Below are 20,001 nucleotides of genomic sequence, written 5' to 3' on the forward strand. Positions count from 1 at the left end.
GGAAAGAGGAATATACATAGAAAACGCCTATGTAAATTAGAAAATCCGCAGAAATCATATTTGCAAGTTATTTGCAAAAATCTGCAATGTTAATTTGCAAAATTGATTTCATGCCCTAAATGACTGAATTAGAAAAAAATCTTTTTATAAAATGTTTTTATCTATAAGTTTAGAACATACTTAAGGCAAAAAAAATTTCTTTAGAGTTACTTTTTTCACCTTATATATGAAAAAAGTAGTTTCTCACATTTTATGATAAAAAAAGGTATAGGAACAAAAAATATGTTTTTTCTTGATGTAGACACAATAATTGGCATAAAATATATCATCTTAAATGTAAAAATCAGATATAGAATCCTTTTTAGAGTCAATATAGTGCAAAAAGTAACCAAGACATTTTTGCAAAGTATGAAAATCTAAAGAAAATAGTTCTTTTTGCTTTTGATATACAAATCAGATAAATGTATATAAAATTAGTGATCAAAAACTATAAAACATGTTATAAGTTTTTTCAACACTGTCATTGATTAAATTGCACTTTTAGGTTTAAGAATTACCATTTTTTGTAGTCATAGCAGCCTCAAATGGAGCCTTTCGATAAGAAATATAACCATCTTCTAAAAACTACAGTATTCACCTTATGAATTGAAGTAAATAAAATTGCAATTCTTTTCTTTTTTAATAATGCTGGGCTGGAGGATGCTATAACTACAAAAATTGGATCATAGTTTAATATATAAGTTGTCATCATGGACATGCACTTTGATAACATTTGGCTCACCATCACCACCAATAGGGGCATCTTAAAGGTCATCATCCTCAAAATCAAGATTTTAAAATAGATTTTTTCAACACATTAAAAAACATTTTTGTATAATTTTCAGGGTAATTTTTATCTTTAACATGTATTTAGGTTCATCCATAAGACTGGGGGTCAGCAGCTGTCCTCTAAAGTGATAGGAATCGAATTTATTTTTTTCAAACATTTCTTATTTAGAAAAATCATTTATTTCTACCTTATACTATATTTCATAATAATTAATGCATAAATCCCTTAAAAAATTATTATTTTATAATAATCAATCTTTAAAAAGAGAAAAGTGCCAAAAAACCTTTTTTTTTGCTTTGTTTTGGATTTGCATAATATGTTTGTTCACCAGTATTTCCCCCAAATGCTGTTTTTGAGATCTTGTGCTTTATTGGTGCTGATTAATTAAAAAATAACAGTGGAATTTTGTAACCAAAAGAGGCATCTACATTTCATATTTATTGTAAAATCATCCTAAATGAATAATAAAGCTGCTATTTTGAAAATTCAGATTTGCATAATATGTTTGTTCGGGGTTTATCTTTACTACAAATTAAATAAAACTTTGAACCCTTAAAAACTAAGAACCGATCTTATTGACTTATCTTAATGAAACTTGGTGAAAATATGGAGAATTTATTTAATCCCTAAAAATTTCAGACGTCTATCTTAAAAAGGAGCAGAGAAAATCATGTTTCCCTCAAAACATTTTAGACGGACGTAGGATGGACAGACATTTTAAATTATAGAGAAGTTTTGCTACTAAAAATTTATAATTTAGGAAAATTTTAATATGTAATTGTATAAATAATAATTTTATTAAATAGGGAATATTTATCTTATGGAAATTTAATATTTATTTTTGTATCCATAAATGTAAACAATAGAGCATAGAGCATGTAAGATAACAAGAATAGAAGATAAAGAATATCTAGACAAAGTAAACACATCCTGTCTTTTATAAGGATAAACAGGGCAAAATATATTGGAGGTAATAATGAAAATCATTGCAATTATTTATTTAGTAAACATTTAGACAGCACAAATAGAATCAAAATCAATGTCAGCTCTGAATCCATATTCTTCAATGAACTGATCAAGATACTCTAGTTCAGATGGAAACTGAACCTGTTTCTCCTGATGAAACAGGAAAACCTTCTTTCTGTTATCACCATCACAGTCACCAACAATAAGTACAAAACTTGTTGCAAATGATCCAATCTGTGCAGACTTCCACAGCCTGTCTTCTGCTGGCCAGTCAGCAGCAGTCAATATCTCAGGATCTCTATACAAACCAAGAGTAGACATAAATGGATTGGCAGCTGAGCTGTGACTGAAGATAAACACAGTTGAGTTGTCTACAGCTGCTCCTGATTCAACATCTTTCATCCTAGAGATAAGGTCATGCCAGACAGGTTGTGTGGCATCTAGGGTTATGTCAAATGGGTAGCTCATGCTATAATAATAGCCCAAGTCTTCTCTAAATTCTAGAGCCTTCAGACTGAACTCATTAAAGAGATTGCACCAAGGAGATAAATTGGCATAATTCCAAGCTGTCTCGTACCTGCAGATGGCCCAGACATATCTAATTTCTTTCTTGCTCAATTCAACTCCAGTAAGTTCAGTAAAGTCTGCTTTTATGGTATCAAAGACCATATCTTCAAATTTATCTTCCTCAATGTAAGTGTTGTCATTTTTATCCACTTCCTGGATGAACTTTGGACAAAAGTCATAGAATCTTGCAATATAATCATCTACATAGTAGCTGGCTTCAGAGCCAAACAAGCCTGAAGTGTAGGCTCTACCACTGTCAATACATCTTTGTTTGTGGCTACATCTTACTTCAGTTTTGCTGTAATCAAAGAAATCTCCCAATCTATCTCTCCATCTCTGACCCATTGTCTGATGTTCATCCCAGCCAGCATCAGTCAACTGTTCAGAATCCTCAAGACCAACAGGCATACTCCAGAGATCAATGTATTCTATGGTTGGTTCATCAACCAGACTGTTGCCATTGGCCCATTGCTCTAGTATTTGTTCCCTTATAGATGGTAAATTGTCAATCCAATCCTGGACATCATCTTCATTAGGAACTCTAGCACCATGCCTGACTAAACCCCACAAAAAAACTGGTTTGCACTCTGCAGGCAGTGGATAACTTGTATCTTGATTTCCATTCAGAAAGTATGAGGTCCTTGTTGCAAAAGTAGGTGAAAATGCCTTTGAAGCAGTACTAATACCAAGACAACTGAAAATTTTAAGAGATCAGTAATTGTTGAAATTGATATAATAATATTATGTAAACTAATCCTACAGCATATCATGTTTAAGGTTAAAAATTAAACTGAAAGAGTTTTTATAAAACTTTGAGAAGGTCCTGGGCAGTTTTTTTTATTTATCTTTCTAATATGCTCCTGGAGGATATAAACCCTGAACCACCTCATTATGCAATCTACATTTTCCTGGATATTTTTTCTATGGTAGTTCATAAGTGTACAGCTTTACAGTACATTGTTTCTATTTGTTAAAGCAACACGTATGATAAAAGAAAAAGATTCTTTTTAAAGTAAAATGCTTATATATCAATCAAAATTCTATATTTTTTTATTTTTACTGATCCACTTCATTATGCAAATAAAAAGAAAATCAATGGGAAAACGTTTGTTTCACACTTTTCTCCACTTTTAAAATTTGATTCTGATAAAATTACAATTTTTTAATGGATTTATGCATTAATTATAATGAAAAACAGTTTAACGTAGATTTTAATGATTTTTCTAATTAAGAAATAATTGAAAAAAAGAAATTCTATCCATATCACTTTAGAGGACAGCTGCTGACCCCCAGTCTTGTGGATGAACCTAAATACATGTTAAAGATATAATTTATCCTGAAAAAAATACAAAAATGTTTTTCGATGTGTTAAAAAAATCCATTTTAAAATCTTGATTTTGAGGATGATGGCCTTTAAGATGCTCTTACTGGTGCCGATGGTGAGCTAAATGTTATAACTTGTCTATTAACCTATGTACCATTTTTTGTAGTCATAGCAGCCTCCAATGGAGCCTCTCGACATGAAATATAATCATTATCTGAAAACTACATTATTTAATTTGTGAATTTTAGTAATTAAAATTGCAATTTTTTTCTTTTTTAATATTGCTTGGCTGGAGGCTGCTTTGGCTACAAAAATTGGACCATAGTTCAATATATAAGTTTTCATCATGGGCATCATGGTTTTTTTTTAACACATCAAAAAACATTTTTGTATACTTTTCAAGGTAATTTTTATCTTTAACATGTATTTAGCTTCATCCATAAGACTGGGAGTCAGCAGCTGTCCTCTAAAGTGATAGGAACAGAATTTCTTTTTTTTCAATTATTTCTTATTTAGAAAAATCATTAAAATCTACCTTAAACTGTTTTTCATTATAATTAATGCATAAATCCATTAAAAAATTGTAATTTCATCCAAATCAATTTTTAAAAATAGAGAAAAGTGCAATACAAACGTTTTCCCATTGATTTTCTTTTGATTTGCATAATGAAGTGGATCAGTAAATATCAAAAAATATAGATTTTGATTGATATATAAGCATTTTACTTTAAAAAGAATCTTTTTCTTTTATCATACGTGTTGCTTTAACAAATAGAAACAATGTACTGTAAAGCTGTACACTTATGTACTACCATAGACAAAATATTCAGGAAAATGTAGATAGCATAATGGAGTGGTTCAGGGTTTAGGAACAGCTGCTTATACAATTTAAAAATAATTCTATTATAAAAAATAGACATACAAGCACTGTATATAATAAACATGAATACCTTATTAATGCAAAGACTGTAACAACTAGTTTCTCCATGTTCAAACTAGTAACTAGATTATAAATATTATTCTTAAACTAATGTATCCTTATCTTTAAAGTGTTTTTAATAGGATAAACAAATCAATAAACAATAGTGATGTAAGATATTAGTTTATTAATTATAATATTCAATACTATTACTTGATAACTAAATGAGAAAAATTAAATATACATCAAGCAAGAACATAACAAAGTTAAAATATAAAAAGAAATAAGCTACCAATGAACTAATCTCAACATTTACATGTGTTGTGTTGGCTGCTCATAGTCCGTTTCCGGTCCGGGTTGTCATCAGTAGGATGAGGGGGGGCGTGGGCTTATGGTGGGGGCTCTGGAGGGGGGCGTTGGAGGGGAGGACGGCTGGTGAAACTTGGATGAGAGGAGAGGAAGGCAGCTACATGGGTGGGATTTTGCCAAAGGTCCATAGGAGTAAGATTTGTAGGATTATTTGGGCATGAAAAGAGGTGTTGGACTGTTTCTGGGGTAGGATTAGCAGGACAGGATGGGCAGTTGGGGGTAAGAGAAGCGTTGATGGAATGGAGGTAGCTTTGGAGTTTAGGACAATTGTTGGATCTTAATTGGGAGAGGATGGTTCTGTAGTGCCTGGGGAGTTGGATTTCGGAGGGGTTGATGTCAGGGGGAGCTTGATTAAGGACAGGATTAGGGGGGTAAGAATTTATGGCTTGGGTGACAGCTGAGGTGTGGAGTCTGGAGATTGTGGATTTGTAGTTTGTGGGAAGGAGGGTGTTGTCGGGGGAAAGAAAAGGTTGGAGAGTAGAAAGGAACTTGGATTGAAGGTTGGATTCTTTGAATCTATGGCCAGAGGGGGTTGTGACGTTGTGGAAGGATGAGTGGGAGGGGCAAAGGGAGGAGGCCAGGTATTGGGAACAAAGAAGGGAAAGGTGGTTCCATACTGGTAGGATTTTGGTTTCTTGGTGGAGGTGGCTGATGGGAGATTTTTTAGTGGAACCAGTACAGATGAGGAGGGCTTGGTTTTGGAGGACTTGGAGTTTGTCAATGTTGTTTATATATAAATATTGTTACAAACCACATGTTTTGTTAAAATCAATATTTGTCTTGTATTTATATTGGTTAATAAAGTCATCCAGCTTATGAATTAGGCCAGGAATAGGCACTGGATGTTCCTGGTGAAAAAGAAATATTTTCAGCTCAGAATTGAACTTTGTTATTGAAGAATCAGATTTAATTTGATGAATGATGACAGATTCTTGTTCAACATGAGGATCAGACTCATGTTTATACAAGAGATTCTTGTTGAAAACTGATTCACATTCACCAACCACAAAAACCAAATTTGTGGCAAATGAAGCAATCTGGGAAGTCTTCCATTTGTAATTTTCAGTTGGCCAATCAGCAGCTGTAGGAGAGTTAGCACTGTTATAAAGTCCCAGGGATGCCATAAATGGAAGAGTAGCAGTACTATGAGTGAAAAGAAGTACTGTAGAATTGTGGTCTTTAGAGTCTGACAATTGAACATCTTCCAACCTAGATATGAGATCTTGCCAGACAGGTTGAGTCATCTCCATTGTTAGGTTGTAGCCATATCCTTCACTGTAGTAGTAGCTGAGATCCTCCCTGAACTCCAGAGCCTTGGTGTTTTCAGAGCTAAATACTTCACACCAAGGTGAAGTAAGGCTCTTACTCCAGGCAGATTCAAGTCTACAAATTTCCCAAATAGCTAACAGATCTTTCTTTCCAAATGTTACGCCTGTTCTTTCAGTTACATCAGTGATAATTTGAGTGAATGCTTTAGAAGCATCAAACTTGCTGACTTCTTCATAGGTAGCAGTGTTAGCCTCTATATCTTCCAGGTACTTTGGACAGTCATCATAAAATCTTGCCAGATTATTATCAATATAGAATTCAGCCTCCTCTCCAAACAATCCTGTAGTGAAAGCCTCACTGCTGTGCCTGCATCTGCTTTTACTGCTAGTTCTTACTTCTGTTTTGACAGCATCAACAAAGTTATTGAGTCTGGCCCCCCATCTCTCACCCATGCCAAAGTGCTCATCCCATCCTGCCTCAGTCAAATGAGCCCCATCATCAACAGGTTTGAGATTAAACTCCCACATATCAAGGTATAGAATCAAATCTTCAGGCAGGGAACTGTTACCTGTAGACAAGGATTCCAAGAGTCTATCCTTGATCTCAGGAAGTCTATCTGCTAAGATTATGATATCTTCATCTGAAGGATTTCTAGTACCATGTCTCAGCATGCCCCAGAAGAAGACAGGTTTACACTCATCTGGCAATGGGTAGCTAGTGTCCATGTTAGCATTAGCAAGGTAGGAGGTTTTGGTGGCAAAGTGACCGACATCTCCATTGATTCTTGTCGCCAAACTTAAATATAAAAGGTATTCAATGTTTAGATAATTAAAACAAAATACTAAGCATAACAATGTATGACAGTCTGTCAGTTCTTTGACCCTTAATATCTTGCAAACCACATCAATTAATAGGTTGCTTTACATGAAATATACCTACTAGTCCTGTGATGGTTCCCTGGTAATGCTAATTACCCCCCCTCCCAAACTAAAAAATGAGTAAATTTTTGAACAGTACATGACATGTGTGGGAGTACATTCCACTCTAGGCCTCTCCTAGAGGCTAGGGGAGTATAAAGCAGTTGAATTAAAGTGTAATATAAAATGAAACTATCTTTATAATGTTTCATTAAAATACTAGTGGCTGCGCTTTAGCATCTAAGAGCTCTATAATCAAAAGTATATGGATGGGCCAAAAATAGCATAAAACCACCTTAGGACCTTTAAGAAGCTTCACTGTAAAGGAGAACCATATCTGTTTGTTAGTTAGCGAGACCATTTGCTACAGACAGAAAAAAGGCTTATTACTTTATATAATAGGATTACCTCGAGGTAAATGTAAAGAAGACACCAAATGTCAGCTTCATTTTATTTTTCAAACTGAAACTTTAACTTTCATTCATGCTGTTTTATACAAGTTGGGAAGCAGGAAAGTGACTTATCTTTCCAAATGACTTTAACATGATCAATCATGAAGTAAAATCATGAAATAAAAATTTTTATGGACATATCATGAACATAAGAATATTATAAGATTATTATTTGTTTTAAAGTGCATTGCTACAAAAGTTCAAATTTACACAATGTCTAAAGGTACATAAGACCACGTTTACATGGTAAAATATTGCCAAAAAACTATGAATTTTAAAGGCTGCTAGCTGCCAAACGGCTGAACGTACAGATCATACCCGCACACCATTTTAAGCGGTATAAGAAGGCCTACAAATAATCTGGGATATTAAAGATCCAATGATGCACAGGGAAAGCTTCACTGAAGAAAAAACGCGTAAAAAAGGCCCTTTTTGCGCATTTCTTTGCACTGCGAGAAAATTATGCATTATTTATTTATAGCTATTCCAGATTATTTGTAGGCCTTCTTATGCTGCTTAAAACAGTGTGTGGGCATGATCTGTACGTTCAGCCGTTTGGCAGCTAGCAGCCTAAAAAAATTCATAGATTTTTGGCAATATTCATTACCAGAAATATTATACCGTGAACTGCAGTAGATCTAAACATTTAATGACATAATTAAATTACAAAAGACATTAGACCATTTGTAAGATTATACTTTTGTAGTGTTAGACCTTTTGTTGGGTAAGGTCATTTGTAGATCCGCCGTATTGAAATACATTTTACTTTTGAATGATCACAAACTCTATTTAAGTAAGTTGTGTGATAACAAAATGCAGCAATTTCTAGAAAAAAATGAAAAGCATTTAAAACTTTGTGCAAACATATTAAAACAAGGATGACAACATCCATAAGTAGCGAAGCACAAAAAATCGTAGATGGGAATACGTACAGGTAGATTTAAAAGGTTTTTACTAAAATCAAGAATAGATTTATTGGATAAAATAAATATAAAACCTTGTTTTATTTTGTATGATGACGATGGTCAAAGTAAATTATATTAAAGATGCTCAAAACAATGGGAAAAATTATTTTGATACTGATATCCTATAAAAGTTTGAAAATTGGATCAAAATAAACAAAGATCTTGGGAAATATGTAAAACATATAAAAATAGCCAAAAACCTGATAAAAGGCAGTCTGGCCGCCATGGTTGTTTTCTTAAAATGACAAAAAATTTAATTTTTAAATCCTTAAAAACTTTGGAAAATCGGACCATATACACTGAAGATATGGAAAAAAGTGTTAAATATATTTATAAATAGCCTAAAACCTGCCAAAAAGGCAGTCTGGCCATCATGGTTATTTCCTTTAAAGACAGGAAATTTAATTTTGATATCTACAACTACAAAAATTTTTGAAAATCGGACTAAAAACACTGAAGATATGGAGAAAAATGTTAAAAATATAAAAAAAAACAGCATAAAACCTGCTGAAAAGGCAGTCTGGCCATCATGGTTGTCTTCTTTAAAAGACGGGAAATTTAATTTTTATATCTATAACTGAAAAAATTTTGAAAATAGGACCAAACACTGAAGATATGGAGAAAAATGTGAAAAATATAAAAATAGCCTAAAACCTACTAAAAAGGCAGTCTGGCCTTCATGATTGTTTCTTTAAACGACAGAAAATTTAATTTTGATATCTGTAACTGAAAAAATTTTGAAAATCGGACCATAAACACTGAAGATATGGAGAAAAATGTGAAAAATATAAAAATAGCCTAAACCCTGCTAAAAATCGGTCCGACCACAAATGATGTTTTATAGTCAATTGTGCTCCTTAATAATGGGAATGTTGTCAAAAAAATTTCAGCATTCTATCTTTTATAGGAGCTGAGTAAATCCCATGTCCCCCATAGCGTTACGGACTGACGGACAAAGTGAATTATAGAAGAGCTTCGATACTAATAAAAGTTTATGGAAACATAGTTCTTCAATTAAATGTTTAGTATTTCCTATTAATACTTTAGTACCCAGTCCAACAAACATACAAGCACAACTGAAATTATTTGTTTTTAACTGCACTTTGATAACTATCTCACAATTTCAACTAATATGTTGATAAAAGCGAAGCTTTTCTATAATTAGGGTTGGTCCGTTTGTCCATACATCCGTCCGTCACAAACGGATAGCTTTTTCATTAATTTAGGCATGTTAGAATTGTCCTATCGATTTCAAACTTTGCATGGTGATTCCTTTAGTAGTTAGGTACGATTTAGAAAGTGTAGCAACTCTATAATCATAACAAGAATGTCCGTACGTCCATTTTAAACATTTTGTTTTTATTTTACTTTTTTAACAACAAATATCCGATTGATCTGATTTTTGGTATGTTGATTCCTATTATTATTTTATAAGCAAAGCCACTCTATAATCAAGTCCTAAAAATGTAAGTATGTTCATAAACATTATCCTGTATCAAGCAGTTTTTCAACAAATTTACTTACAATTTTACTCCGATTTTTATACGTTTAAATTCTGATTATTCAGTTCTGACACTATATAAGTGTTAATGTTCGTCTCTACCGTTTCAGTACTTCGCTTTTATGGATGTTGTCATCCTTGTTTCATTTAATTTGATTGGACACATATTTTCAAATTGATATACTTGTGAAACAACCATAAAACATAATGTGGTATCCGCCTAGGGTAAATGGCAGACACCAGAGTTCGAATAAAGACTACGGCAGTGTGACAGACGTGGACACCTTACTATAGAGAAGCTACGCTTCTCTAGCTTTCACTAGATAATGATCAACATCTATTTCAGTTGTCACTTTATTGAAGGGTTGTAAGATACTGAAGATATATACAACAAACATTAACTACAATGGATAGGAATAAATAATCATAACATAAAAGCATTGTAATACATATACAATAGGCAGTTTGGGCAATCATGAGTCCCCATCCCTGGAAAGGGTGGGGGGAATTAAGAATACAGTTAACCATAATATAAATACATATGGATTAGGAATAAAGATAGTTAAAGATAAATCATACAGTAAAACATAGGTAATTGCAATGGTTAGGTAGATGGCTATCCCTGTCTGGGGCAGGCAGGATAGCCCATGGAGCAGCACAATAGGTAGATAAGCATAGAGGGGTTGAGTGGTAGGTCTGGGTACTAAGGAGGGAAGGTTTGATGATTACTTGTGACAACAACAGTCTGTGTGGGGGTGATCCTATCAGGTGAGGGCAGGTTTAGATCCTTTATCCTCAGGGTTGAGGTGGTGCTGATAACTTGGTGGTTGAAGGGGAAGGTTCCGGTGCTTAAGATGGGAGAGGGAGGGGTAACACCCCCTCCCTCCATTTGCAGGACAACTGAGGGATGAAACCAGTACCGTTATCTGACATATTTTCAGGTGGCTTGATAATTGTAGAATAACAGGATTTAGCTAGGTGCGTAGCATCACTATAATGTCTTGGTTTCTGCATGGTCCAGAGCTGCCGCATACCACAACTCTCCCCTCGGAAGGCTGGAGGGGTTGTCTGCACCGCCAGACTTCCGACAGTGGTTGCGGCCTCCAGTTTGTTGTCCTTGTGGAATGGGTCCGCCAGGATACCAGTTGCTGGATGGTGGTGGACTCCAGCCCTCCCCAGGTCTAACGGAATCGGCTATATCTGCTGGAGTAGCTGGTCCTGTTGGATATTCTGGCCGTTGGATGTGTACCTCTGAGGCCACCCTGGCAACCTCCAGGAGTGGCACAGCACATGAGGGGGCTTGGACCAACAGCCGCCTGGTATACACCTCTTCAGGTTTCTCCACTGGGCTGGTGGTCTCCATCGTGTTGGTCACCTTGCTGCTGGCAGGCTGGCTACTGGATGCAGGCGCAGTTTCTTCGCCCTCGGGGCTGGTCAGGTTCATTCGGCTTCCAGGGTCTCTGTCAACGCGGGCAGGTGGTGGTTGCCATACTGTAGGAGCGTTGCCTCCTTCAGGCTCATTCTGGACATTGGCAGGGTGGTGCATGGCAGTCCGACCTGCGGGGTAGGGAAAGGTAACAGTCCCTCCTTTATGCCGGAGGCTGTCTTGGATCTGCAAGGGTGGCTCCGCTCTAGTTGGCTGGGAGACAGGCCCATCCACGGCCACTGCTGCTGGTAGACTGGAGGCACAAGGCTCCGGATTTCCTCCCCTAGCCTGAAGGGGTCCAGGCACATTGTCTCCATCTTGGGTAGACATAATTGTTGGGGATCCTCTACTTCTATGGTTAGGCTCGGCACTTGGCACATCTAGTGGTGTTACTCCCCAGGCAGCGGTCAAAGCTTCTTCAGTTTGGCTGGTAATGGCTGATATCCTGGCTCCTGGGGCAGATGCAGGGGGCGCAGGCAAGTTTGGCCCAGCCCAAACTTCCTGGTACACCAGTGCAATACAATTACCTTGGCTTGGTTGAGGGAGGTAGACAGCTGGATGCAGTTGAGGGTGAGGGACGGCTGGACTCTCCCTGCTGGCTGAGGGCTCTGGCTGGCTGGGGGTGACGGGTGTCACCCCTTCCTCTGGGGCTGCGGGCTCATTCCGGGGTCCAGGTATCTCGGTGGCGGCGACGGTTGTCGCCCCAGGCACCAGTGTGGGGGCGCTGGATAGCACCCCCCAGTCTTCACAGGGGTCCAGGTCTCTCGGTGGCGGCGACGGTTGTCGCCCCAGGCACCAGCGTGGGGCGCTGGATAGCACCCCCCAGTCTTCACAGGTGACGGCGACGGTTGTCGCCCCAGACATCAGCTTGGTGGTGCAGGGAAGCACCTCTCGTTCCTTCCAGGTGGCGACGCCGGTTGACGTCCCATACATCGACTCAGACTCGCTGGGTAGCGCCCCTCGGCTCTTGCTGGGGGCGACAGGGGTTACGGACACCGGTCCCCTGTGATTGAGGCTGAGGTCCAGGCCAACCCGGTTGGGTTCAGCCGCTCCTCCCAGCACGTTGATCCTGGCCACTATGGTCCCAATCTGAGACACAGACTCCTGGGTAGCCGCGGCCCCAGCGGCAGCAGCTAATTGGGGTGACGGCTGGGCATCTCCTTCCAGGTGGACCTGGGTGGCAGACTGGTTGCATGCAGGTTGTTGGGCGGCCTGGTGTTTCTTCATTGCTTGGTCCCAACCGGTTCTACACTTGGCGGCTGTGTGGCCGTTGAAGCGGCAGCGCCCCTTCGTCCAGCTGGGTCCCATCAGGCCGGCTTCCCCAGGGTGTATCAACCTGCCAGGTCTCTCCTCCTCCAGTTGGGGCACCAGCTGACAAACAGGGTCTCCCCTACTAGGGGTCAGGCGGTGCTGGGCTGCTTGTGGTGGCTCCTTGGTTACATTCAGCCTCCTCCCCATACACACAGGTTCCTTCCATCCAACAGCGGCTCTCCTCCCCTGGGTGGCGAGGCCAGCCTCGGCCTTAGCTTCTGCAGGTACTTCTCCACATGAGGGATCCTGCCTCTGGGTATGCCAGGTAGTTGGTAGCAAAGGCCGTTGATGGTGCCAGGCGGAAAGGGGGCTATGATCTCTGGGGGGTACCTGCGGCCAGTGTGTGGACAGGTACCCACAGGTGGACCAGCAAGGCCCAGAAGATGCCATACTGATGGTAGCCTGGACTGTATTCCGGACTGTCAGCCGACTGTTGGTAGCCACCTGAGTTGGGCCAGAGTTGCCAGCTGGTATTGCGTCCCTGCCAGGCTCCGTCAGCTGCTGGTGGGGAGCCCCTGCGGTGGTTCTGGTTTTGGCAGGTGGTGGCCTTCTTATTGACTCCCCTAGTTTGAGCTCTGCATCCTGGTGGGCCTCCATCTTCAGCAGCATGGGGGAACTTGGCTGGGACATGTGCAGTGGTTCAACAAAGTAGCGGCATCTGGTCTTGGAGTGTGGGGGGACAGCCTCACTGCTGCGGGTCAACCCTGCTCCCTCCGTGCTGGGTAAAGTCTTCCACTGCGGCAGGTCACCAGTCCCCATCCTTAGGCCGGTCCCCAGTCGTTCCATGCCTGGGGGCTCCCAGGGAGGCTTGGGTGGCGGCTCCCCCACCCCCAGGTACGCGTCGGGCATCTGGGTGAAGGGCCTATTCCCCTGGGACAGCTCCCCATCCTCCAGATTGGGGAGGCCAGTGCCAGGGAGGACCTTTCCACCCCAGAAACAGGTGGTACTGGCCCTAGGGCTGGGCCCCTTTGGAATCTCAGTTCTGGTAATAGTGTCCATCTTGGGGCTGGCCACTAAGTTTCTGAAGCTTGTCACCTTCTCATTAGGCTCAGTTGCATCGTTCAACACCCCCAGGAGGACACCTACAGGTTCAGCAATCCCCAGTCCAGTATTGCTATTTCTCGTACGTTGAGCACCAACTGAACAGGAGCTGTGCAGCGGACATTCAGTCATCCTTCCAGACAAGGGCATCTCAGGGACCAGGGGTCTGTGACCTGGCATGTGTTTGATGTTCACTGTACTCAACACAGTAGGCCAAAGTAATAACAGAAGCAGTATCTTGTAGATATAGGAGCAGAGTAGAGTAGCCGCACCGCAAGGAGGTTCGAGCCGGCTCACCCCTAGTATAAATACTATAGCTGTGTAATTAGGGTGGTAGTCCACGTAGCCGTAGGCTCGGTCCTCCTGGCTCAAGAGTTTCTGTGGCTGGCGCGCCCCCATGATAAGTAGCAGGGGGTTGGTCTGTTTGTGCCAGCGTCTTGTTTAACTGTTGAGCCTGAGTTGTTCTCCTTTCCAGTATAGCTCTTGATTTCTGTGGTAACCAGCGGATCTTAGCTTAAAGGTAACAGGGAATATGTTAGGTATCCCCAGATGTCTCTAGGAGCGTATCCACTAGTAGATATATGGATAGGTAGGCTATCTATATATATACATGGCTACATGCCCATATATATATATATACGTGTATAGGAATATCCCCAGAGCTAGCTAGCTTTTCCTCCTTGCTCCAAAAAAATCACGCTTCCTCTGTATATAGTTCACAACTATGAAGGTCGATGGTCCAGGTACACACCACCACTGCCCAGTGTGGGGCAGCAAGTCAGGCTATGTCCACAGGGTGGGCGTACTTTCGTTCAGTTATCATATCAGTTTCCAGTGTTGTTTGGTGAGGTTAGTATTCACTTATTTGTACCCCTGGTACAAAAAAAACAACCTTATTTATCACTTGGGTATTTATATATACATATATTTGCTTCACTAACCATTCAGCTTTGAAGTAGGGTTGGCAGGCTAGGAAGATGTTGAGGGTCTGAGCGGGTTCAAGGAACTGGTTTAGTTTTCCTTATCACACTGTAGACAGGGAGGGAGGAGCTTGCAAGTTTTTTCTCCTAAAAAAATATCTCTGATGTATGCTATAGAATGGCCCCTCTCCTGTGTGGGTGTGTGTGTGTGTGTGTGTGCGTGAAATCTCCTGTCCTTGCAACGCGCGTCCGCACCGTCAAATCCGCGCACACGGGGAAAACGCGCTCTCACCCCTCAACTCGCTCTCTCATTGGTCAGCTTCGTCCGTTGGATTTAGGAGATTTTCCGCACTCTGTTGCGCTACCCGTGAATGGCGCTCTGTGTGTCCGATCGCTAGCCCCACACTACAGACGGACTTAATCTAGTGTGGGTAGGAAGGGGGAAGCGCGTAAGGGGACGGGGGTAACTCCGTCCGTTCCCCCTGTGAGAGAGGGGGGTAACTGTGGGCTGGTGTAATATTGCCTTTTCTTCTTAATCCTAGGTTTATCTATTATATCACCCTGATTGTATTTGCCTTCAATGGAGAGGGGCTTCTCCCCTTCCCTTGGAATAAGGGGTGTATTGTTATTGTGCTGTGGGCTTGAGATATTTTGATTGTGTATCAGGGTCCTTGTTTATATTGCATCTAGCTTTTATTATTGTCCTTATCACAATTGCATAACAAATTTGTTTACCAACTCTGTCCTATTTTTAGTTGTTATCACAATACCCAATAATCCAAGCCTGTTCTATTCTTAGATTTATCACAACACAACAATTTGTTTGCCAAGCTTTGCTCATAAATCTATTGTTTGGCCATAACACCAGGGTGGTAATCCTCGCACTGTAATATAATATCTGTTTTTTCTAGATGGGTGGCTGCGTTGTAGCCTCTCAGGACACTTAGAGTTGACGTAGTTTTTCTCTGTTCTGGTGCACTACACTCGTATGTTGGCTCGCAGCTTGCAGCTATGTGGCATGTTTCAGCCGATCGGCGGCAGGGAATGTCCCGTCCTGCTAGCGCCGCTTATCCAAATCCAGCTGATGGCGGCAGGGAATGTCCCGTCCTACTAGCGCCACTGGTTCGGATCCTGCTATGTCTTGCAGTAAAATTGGCCTATTTTCAGCCGTTTACACTTCTTTGGCTTGTTTCAGCCGGTCCGCAGGCCTGTTTCAGCCCTTTTGGCGCTCAATTCTCCGTTAGATATCAGCGCTGCTCGCGGTTATTCATCAAATTTCGCTGTCTTGCTTCCACAACTGCCGGATGCAGAGTTAAACTTTGCTATCCAGGGTGGGTAATTCAGGTTGCTTGTGTCAGTTTTGCCAGATTCACTGCTGGGAGTACCTTCGCCTCAGATGCGCGTCTGCTCTACACTTGTGGTTCGCCGTAATCTCACACAGCTGTCACCAAAATTGTGGTATCCGCCTAGGGTAAATGGCAGACACCAGAGTTCGAATAAAGACTACGGCAGTGTGACAGACGTGGACACCTTACTATAGAGAAGCTACGCTTCTCTAGCTTTCACTAGATAATGATCAACATCTATTTCAGTTGTCACTTTATTGAAGGGTTGTAAGATACTGAAGATATATACAACAAACATTAACTACAATGGATAGGAATAAATAATCATAACATAAAAGCATTGTAATACATATACAATAGGCAGTTTGGGCAATCATGAGTCCCCATCCCTGGAAAGGGTGGGGGGAATTAAGAATACAGTTAACCATAATATAAATACATATGGATTAGGAATAAAGATAGTTAAAGATAAATCATACAGTAAAACATAGGTAATTGCAATGGTTAGGTAGATGGCTATCCCTGTCTGGGGCAGGCAGGATAGCCCATGGAGCAGCACAATAGGTAGATAAGCATAGAGGGGTTGAGTGGTAGGTCTGGGTACTAAGGAGGGAAGGTTTGATGATTACTTGTGACAACAACAGTCTGTGTGGGGGTGATCCTATCAGGTGAGGGCAGGTTTAGATCCTTTATCCTCAGGGTTGAGGTGGTGCTGATAACTTGGTGGTTGAAGGGGAAGGTTCCGGTGCTTAAGATGGGAGAGGGAGGGGTAACACCCCCTCCCTCCATTTGCAGGACAACTGAGGGATGAAACCAGTACCGTTATCTGACATATTTTCAGGTGGCTTGATAATTGTAGAATAACAGGATTTAGCTAGGTGCGTAGCATCACTATAATGTCTTGGTTTCTGCATGGTCCAGAGCTGCCGCATACCACAATAATATTGGTATTATTTTCATCAACAATTTTATTAAATGAAAAAATTCTTTCTAATAAATTGTCATAAAATCTGAATCAAAGTTATAGAATTCTTGACAGGTTTAAGATCAGCATCAAGAACAGGAAAACAAGAAAACCTTTTGGTCATGGTAATCCCCTCAGAATGATGTCAACATGAATCACATTCTTTAATATCCTCACAGACCAAACGACAAAGTTTTTAGATAGAAAACTGAAATCTTAACAAGAAACTTAGTAATTCTTTCTACTACAACCGAGTAAATCTCATTTCTCCAATAATCAATCTAAATGAGAAACGTGAAATTTTGAGTAGCTTCGCTACAAAGAAGGATGAGAACACATGAAAAATGATTCTTTCAATATGGGATACTGTATAATATTACAGTTTTATCTTTTACAAAATCAAATCATCCATTGTATTTTGAAAATATATTAGATTTAATATGTTCATTATAAATATATTATTATTTTTGTTAATTGTACTAAACTACCGTCTTTTTCCTTTCATGAAAGGGAATTTTAAATTACCCTATACTAAACCTCCCTGAAATAAAGAACTTATCATTTAGACAAAAAAACCTTACTACTTTAATTTATAGATTACATATAAATCATTGCGTAAATTTAACAAAATTAAGTATTAAGGTGTTACCATGCTAAAGTTAATGAGTACTATTGTCATAATTTTAAAAAATAAGAAATTATACTTATAAATGAACTTAAATATATCAATATTCTACAGAATTATTTGTAGGGTTAATCTGCTGCAAGCGTGTGTCTGTGCGGTAAGTGTAAGTGTATGTACGGGTCTATTGAATTAATAGTGTGTCTATAGGCAGAAATAAGAAATTACCAACAAGCGAAAAAATCTACTAAAATAATATTTGGGGGGCAGATGTAAAGGTCGTCAATTCTACCGTGTGTTGACCCCCTACGACAGCTGAAAATCACGTATAGGTTTCGTGATTTCTTACGTATTAATTTTGTTATTTATAGGTTTTTTTATTATAGGAAGATATTATCTACAACATTGCTCTTTAAATAGGCTTATTTTCTGACAGATGGACGTTAAACTTTAAAGGGGTTTTGTAATCCAAAAACAACGGGCGCGCGGGGGGTTTAAATTGTGCCAACCCCCTTATAAAACCAAAAAATTAATTCCTTTAAACACAGGCATGATGCATATTAAAATGACCGCATTGAAATGCTGATTACAAAGCTGAAAACCGGTTTTAAAAATATTGATTCAGTCTGAAATTATTTTCAAATAACCTACCAAAATAAACAGTTGTGACTAAATCATCTGTTTTAGGTAAGTTAATGAGATCTTATTCGAACTAGGAGCAATGTTTTTCAAAACGGTTTTCAGATTCATAATCAGCATTTAAAAGGAATTAAAATTTTTGGTTTTATAAGGGGGTGGGCAAATTTTATACCCCCAAACGCCTGTTGTTTTTTTTATTACAAAACCCCTTTCAAGTTTCACAGGGTTTTATATTGGCCCAGTAACCCTTGCCAATGTCTACTAATGTGAAATTCCAAAATCGACCCATACTACTATGGACGTACGGGAATAGAAAAGCGCAGCTACTGCTAACACCTTACCTGAACTTCTTGCAAGATGTTATCTAGGTGAGCATGAGAGGCTTTCTCAACGTGCTTCAAGTCAGCCTCAAAACCCTGAAAATAATTTAGTAAAAACTTCTGGGAGAAAGGAGATATTGGACTTTAAATTTCACTGGTCCCCAAAATTTTTAAAACCACGTTATCTTATTCGTGGAATACTATTGAATTTAAATTGGTAGTTCTAAAACTAGTAGAGACCAAACTTTTTAACTACTCTCCCAATAGAAATCGCTTCAGATAAAAATCTTTCCTTTAAAATCTAGAATAAAAATTTGGTTATCAAATTCAACTACTCCCTCCTCGAGTGCCCCTAGAGGCCTCTAGGGGCGTAGCCGCTAATAATTTTATATAATAAGAATATTATCAGAATTGATTTAAACGTTAGGTATAAATGAAATGAATAGGTATTTTTTTAAATGTAAAAATGCTTTCTAACTCAATAATGAGAAAAAATCCACCCACATTCATTCTACATTTTAAATTATTTTATTGGATACAAATTTCAGTAAAAAATATTCATTAAATTCTTTTTTAATCTGTACCTTTAGACTTAAAAAAAACAAGCCCAATCATGACCATAAGTAGTGTATTATAATATTCACAATGAAAAGATATGCGGTTTCTCTCAAAGCGCCTCGAATAGATAGAAAGTAAGGGGGGGAGGGGGGTAATTTCTATAAAATTGGGCAGGCACGGAGATTTCCGTACTCGTTAGGCACTATGAGAAAGAGCACCAATTTGTAAAACTGACCTTGACCTCTGGGAACCTCTCGTGCACTACATCCACAATATAGTTGACTATTGTACTTCTCTTGTCAGATGACTTTGTTGTGTGTAGGTTGTCCAGGGAGGACAACTTAAACCCGTACGCGGAGCCCTGCAGCAGGTCAATGTTGATTAATATAATTTTTAGTATTATTTCTTTTTACGGGCGCAGGATTCTCCTTCGTTTTATAAGTGGTTCCAGAGTATCATCCGCAAGTAATGGGATGCGATACTCTAACACTCAAGGATATTAGATTAAGGAACGCCCAACAGACAACCAACCCATTAATTGCACGACCTTTATCTGATAAGTCCTAACAGTGCATGGTAATAATTTGCGCCTGTTAATGGGCCAAGATATTCCCCACACTATTCATGTCGCGCGCCTGACAATAGCGCACAGTTGGAACCATTTTTAACGTCTTTAGTTATTACGCTGTGCCGGGCCAAGTTTTAAACCTATTACCCGACGACGAGCGGACGTTGGTATCATTTTAGTAAGTGGGGAGGGAACAACTATTAATGTT

General features: G+C 39.3%; 3 protein-coding genes across 3 annotated transcripts in view; all 3 read right to left on the reverse strand.

Annotated features, from left to right (window-relative positions):
• The window catches only part of LOC145319703 (formin-like protein), a 101,885-nt gene that overhangs the window by 15,891 nt on the left and 65,993 nt on the right, over positions 1 to 20,001 (reverse strand). Inside the window, exons 22-23 of the mRNA XM_080162002.1 lie at positions 19,461 to 19,586; positions 18,689 to 18,763 (exon numbers count right to left, since the gene is read on the reverse strand). Coding sequence (XP_080018128.1) covers positions 18,689 to 18,763; positions 19,461 to 19,586 — 201 coding nt within the window. The remainder of the gene's footprint in view (positions 1 to 18,688; positions 18,764 to 19,460; positions 19,587 to 20,001) is intronic.
• LOC145319713 (multiple inositol polyphosphate phosphatase 1-like) lies at positions 1,812 to 5,626 on the reverse strand. Its single transcript, XM_080162021.1, has 3 exons — positions 4,898 to 5,626; positions 4,637 to 4,688; positions 1,812 to 3,056 (listed from the first exon to the last, which is right to left on the reverse strand). The coding sequence occupies exons 2-3, from the start codon at positions 4,672 to 4,674 to the stop codon at positions 1,841 to 1,843; spliced, it is 1,254 nt and encodes a 417-aa protein (XP_080018147.1). The 5' UTR covers positions 4,675 to 4,688; positions 4,898 to 5,626; the 3' UTR covers positions 1,812 to 1,840.
• Positions 5,007 to 7,696, reverse strand: LOC145319711 (multiple inositol polyphosphate phosphatase 1-like). Its single transcript, XM_080162018.1, has 2 exons — positions 7,569 to 7,696; positions 5,007 to 7,038 (listed from the first exon to the last, which is right to left on the reverse strand). Exons 1-2 carry the CDS (start codon positions 7,607 to 7,609, stop codon positions 5,718 to 5,720), a joined length of 1,362 nt encoding a protein of 453 aa, XP_080018144.1. The 5' UTR covers positions 7,610 to 7,696; the 3' UTR covers positions 5,007 to 5,717.

The sequence above is a fragment of the Acartia tonsa genome, chromosome 5 (genome assembly GCF_053477335.1).
Source record: "Acartia tonsa isolate MP-2025a chromosome 5, ASM5347733v1, whole genome shotgun sequence".
Taxonomy (NCBI): Eukaryota; Metazoa; Arthropoda; class Copepoda; order Calanoida; family Acartiidae; genus Acartia; species Acartia tonsa.

Excerpts from the sequence above, each read along its gene's own strand:
- LOC145319713 (XM_080162021.1), bottom strand. The coding sequence starts at position 4,674 with ATGGAGAAACTAGTTGTTACAGTCTTTGCATTAATAAG. Across the intron at positions 3,057-4,636 it reads ACAGTCTTTGCATTAATAAG|TTGTCTTGGTATTAGTACTG; the intron begins GTATTCATGTTT and ends TAAAATTTTCAG.
- LOC145319711 (XM_080162018.1), bottom strand. The coding sequence starts at position 7,609 with ATGAAGCTGACATTTGGTGTCTTCTTTACATTTACCTCGAG. Across the intron at positions 7,039-7,568 it reads TTCTTTACATTTACCTCGAG|TTTGGCGACAAGAATCAATG; the intron begins GTAATCCTATTA and ends TTTATATTTAAG.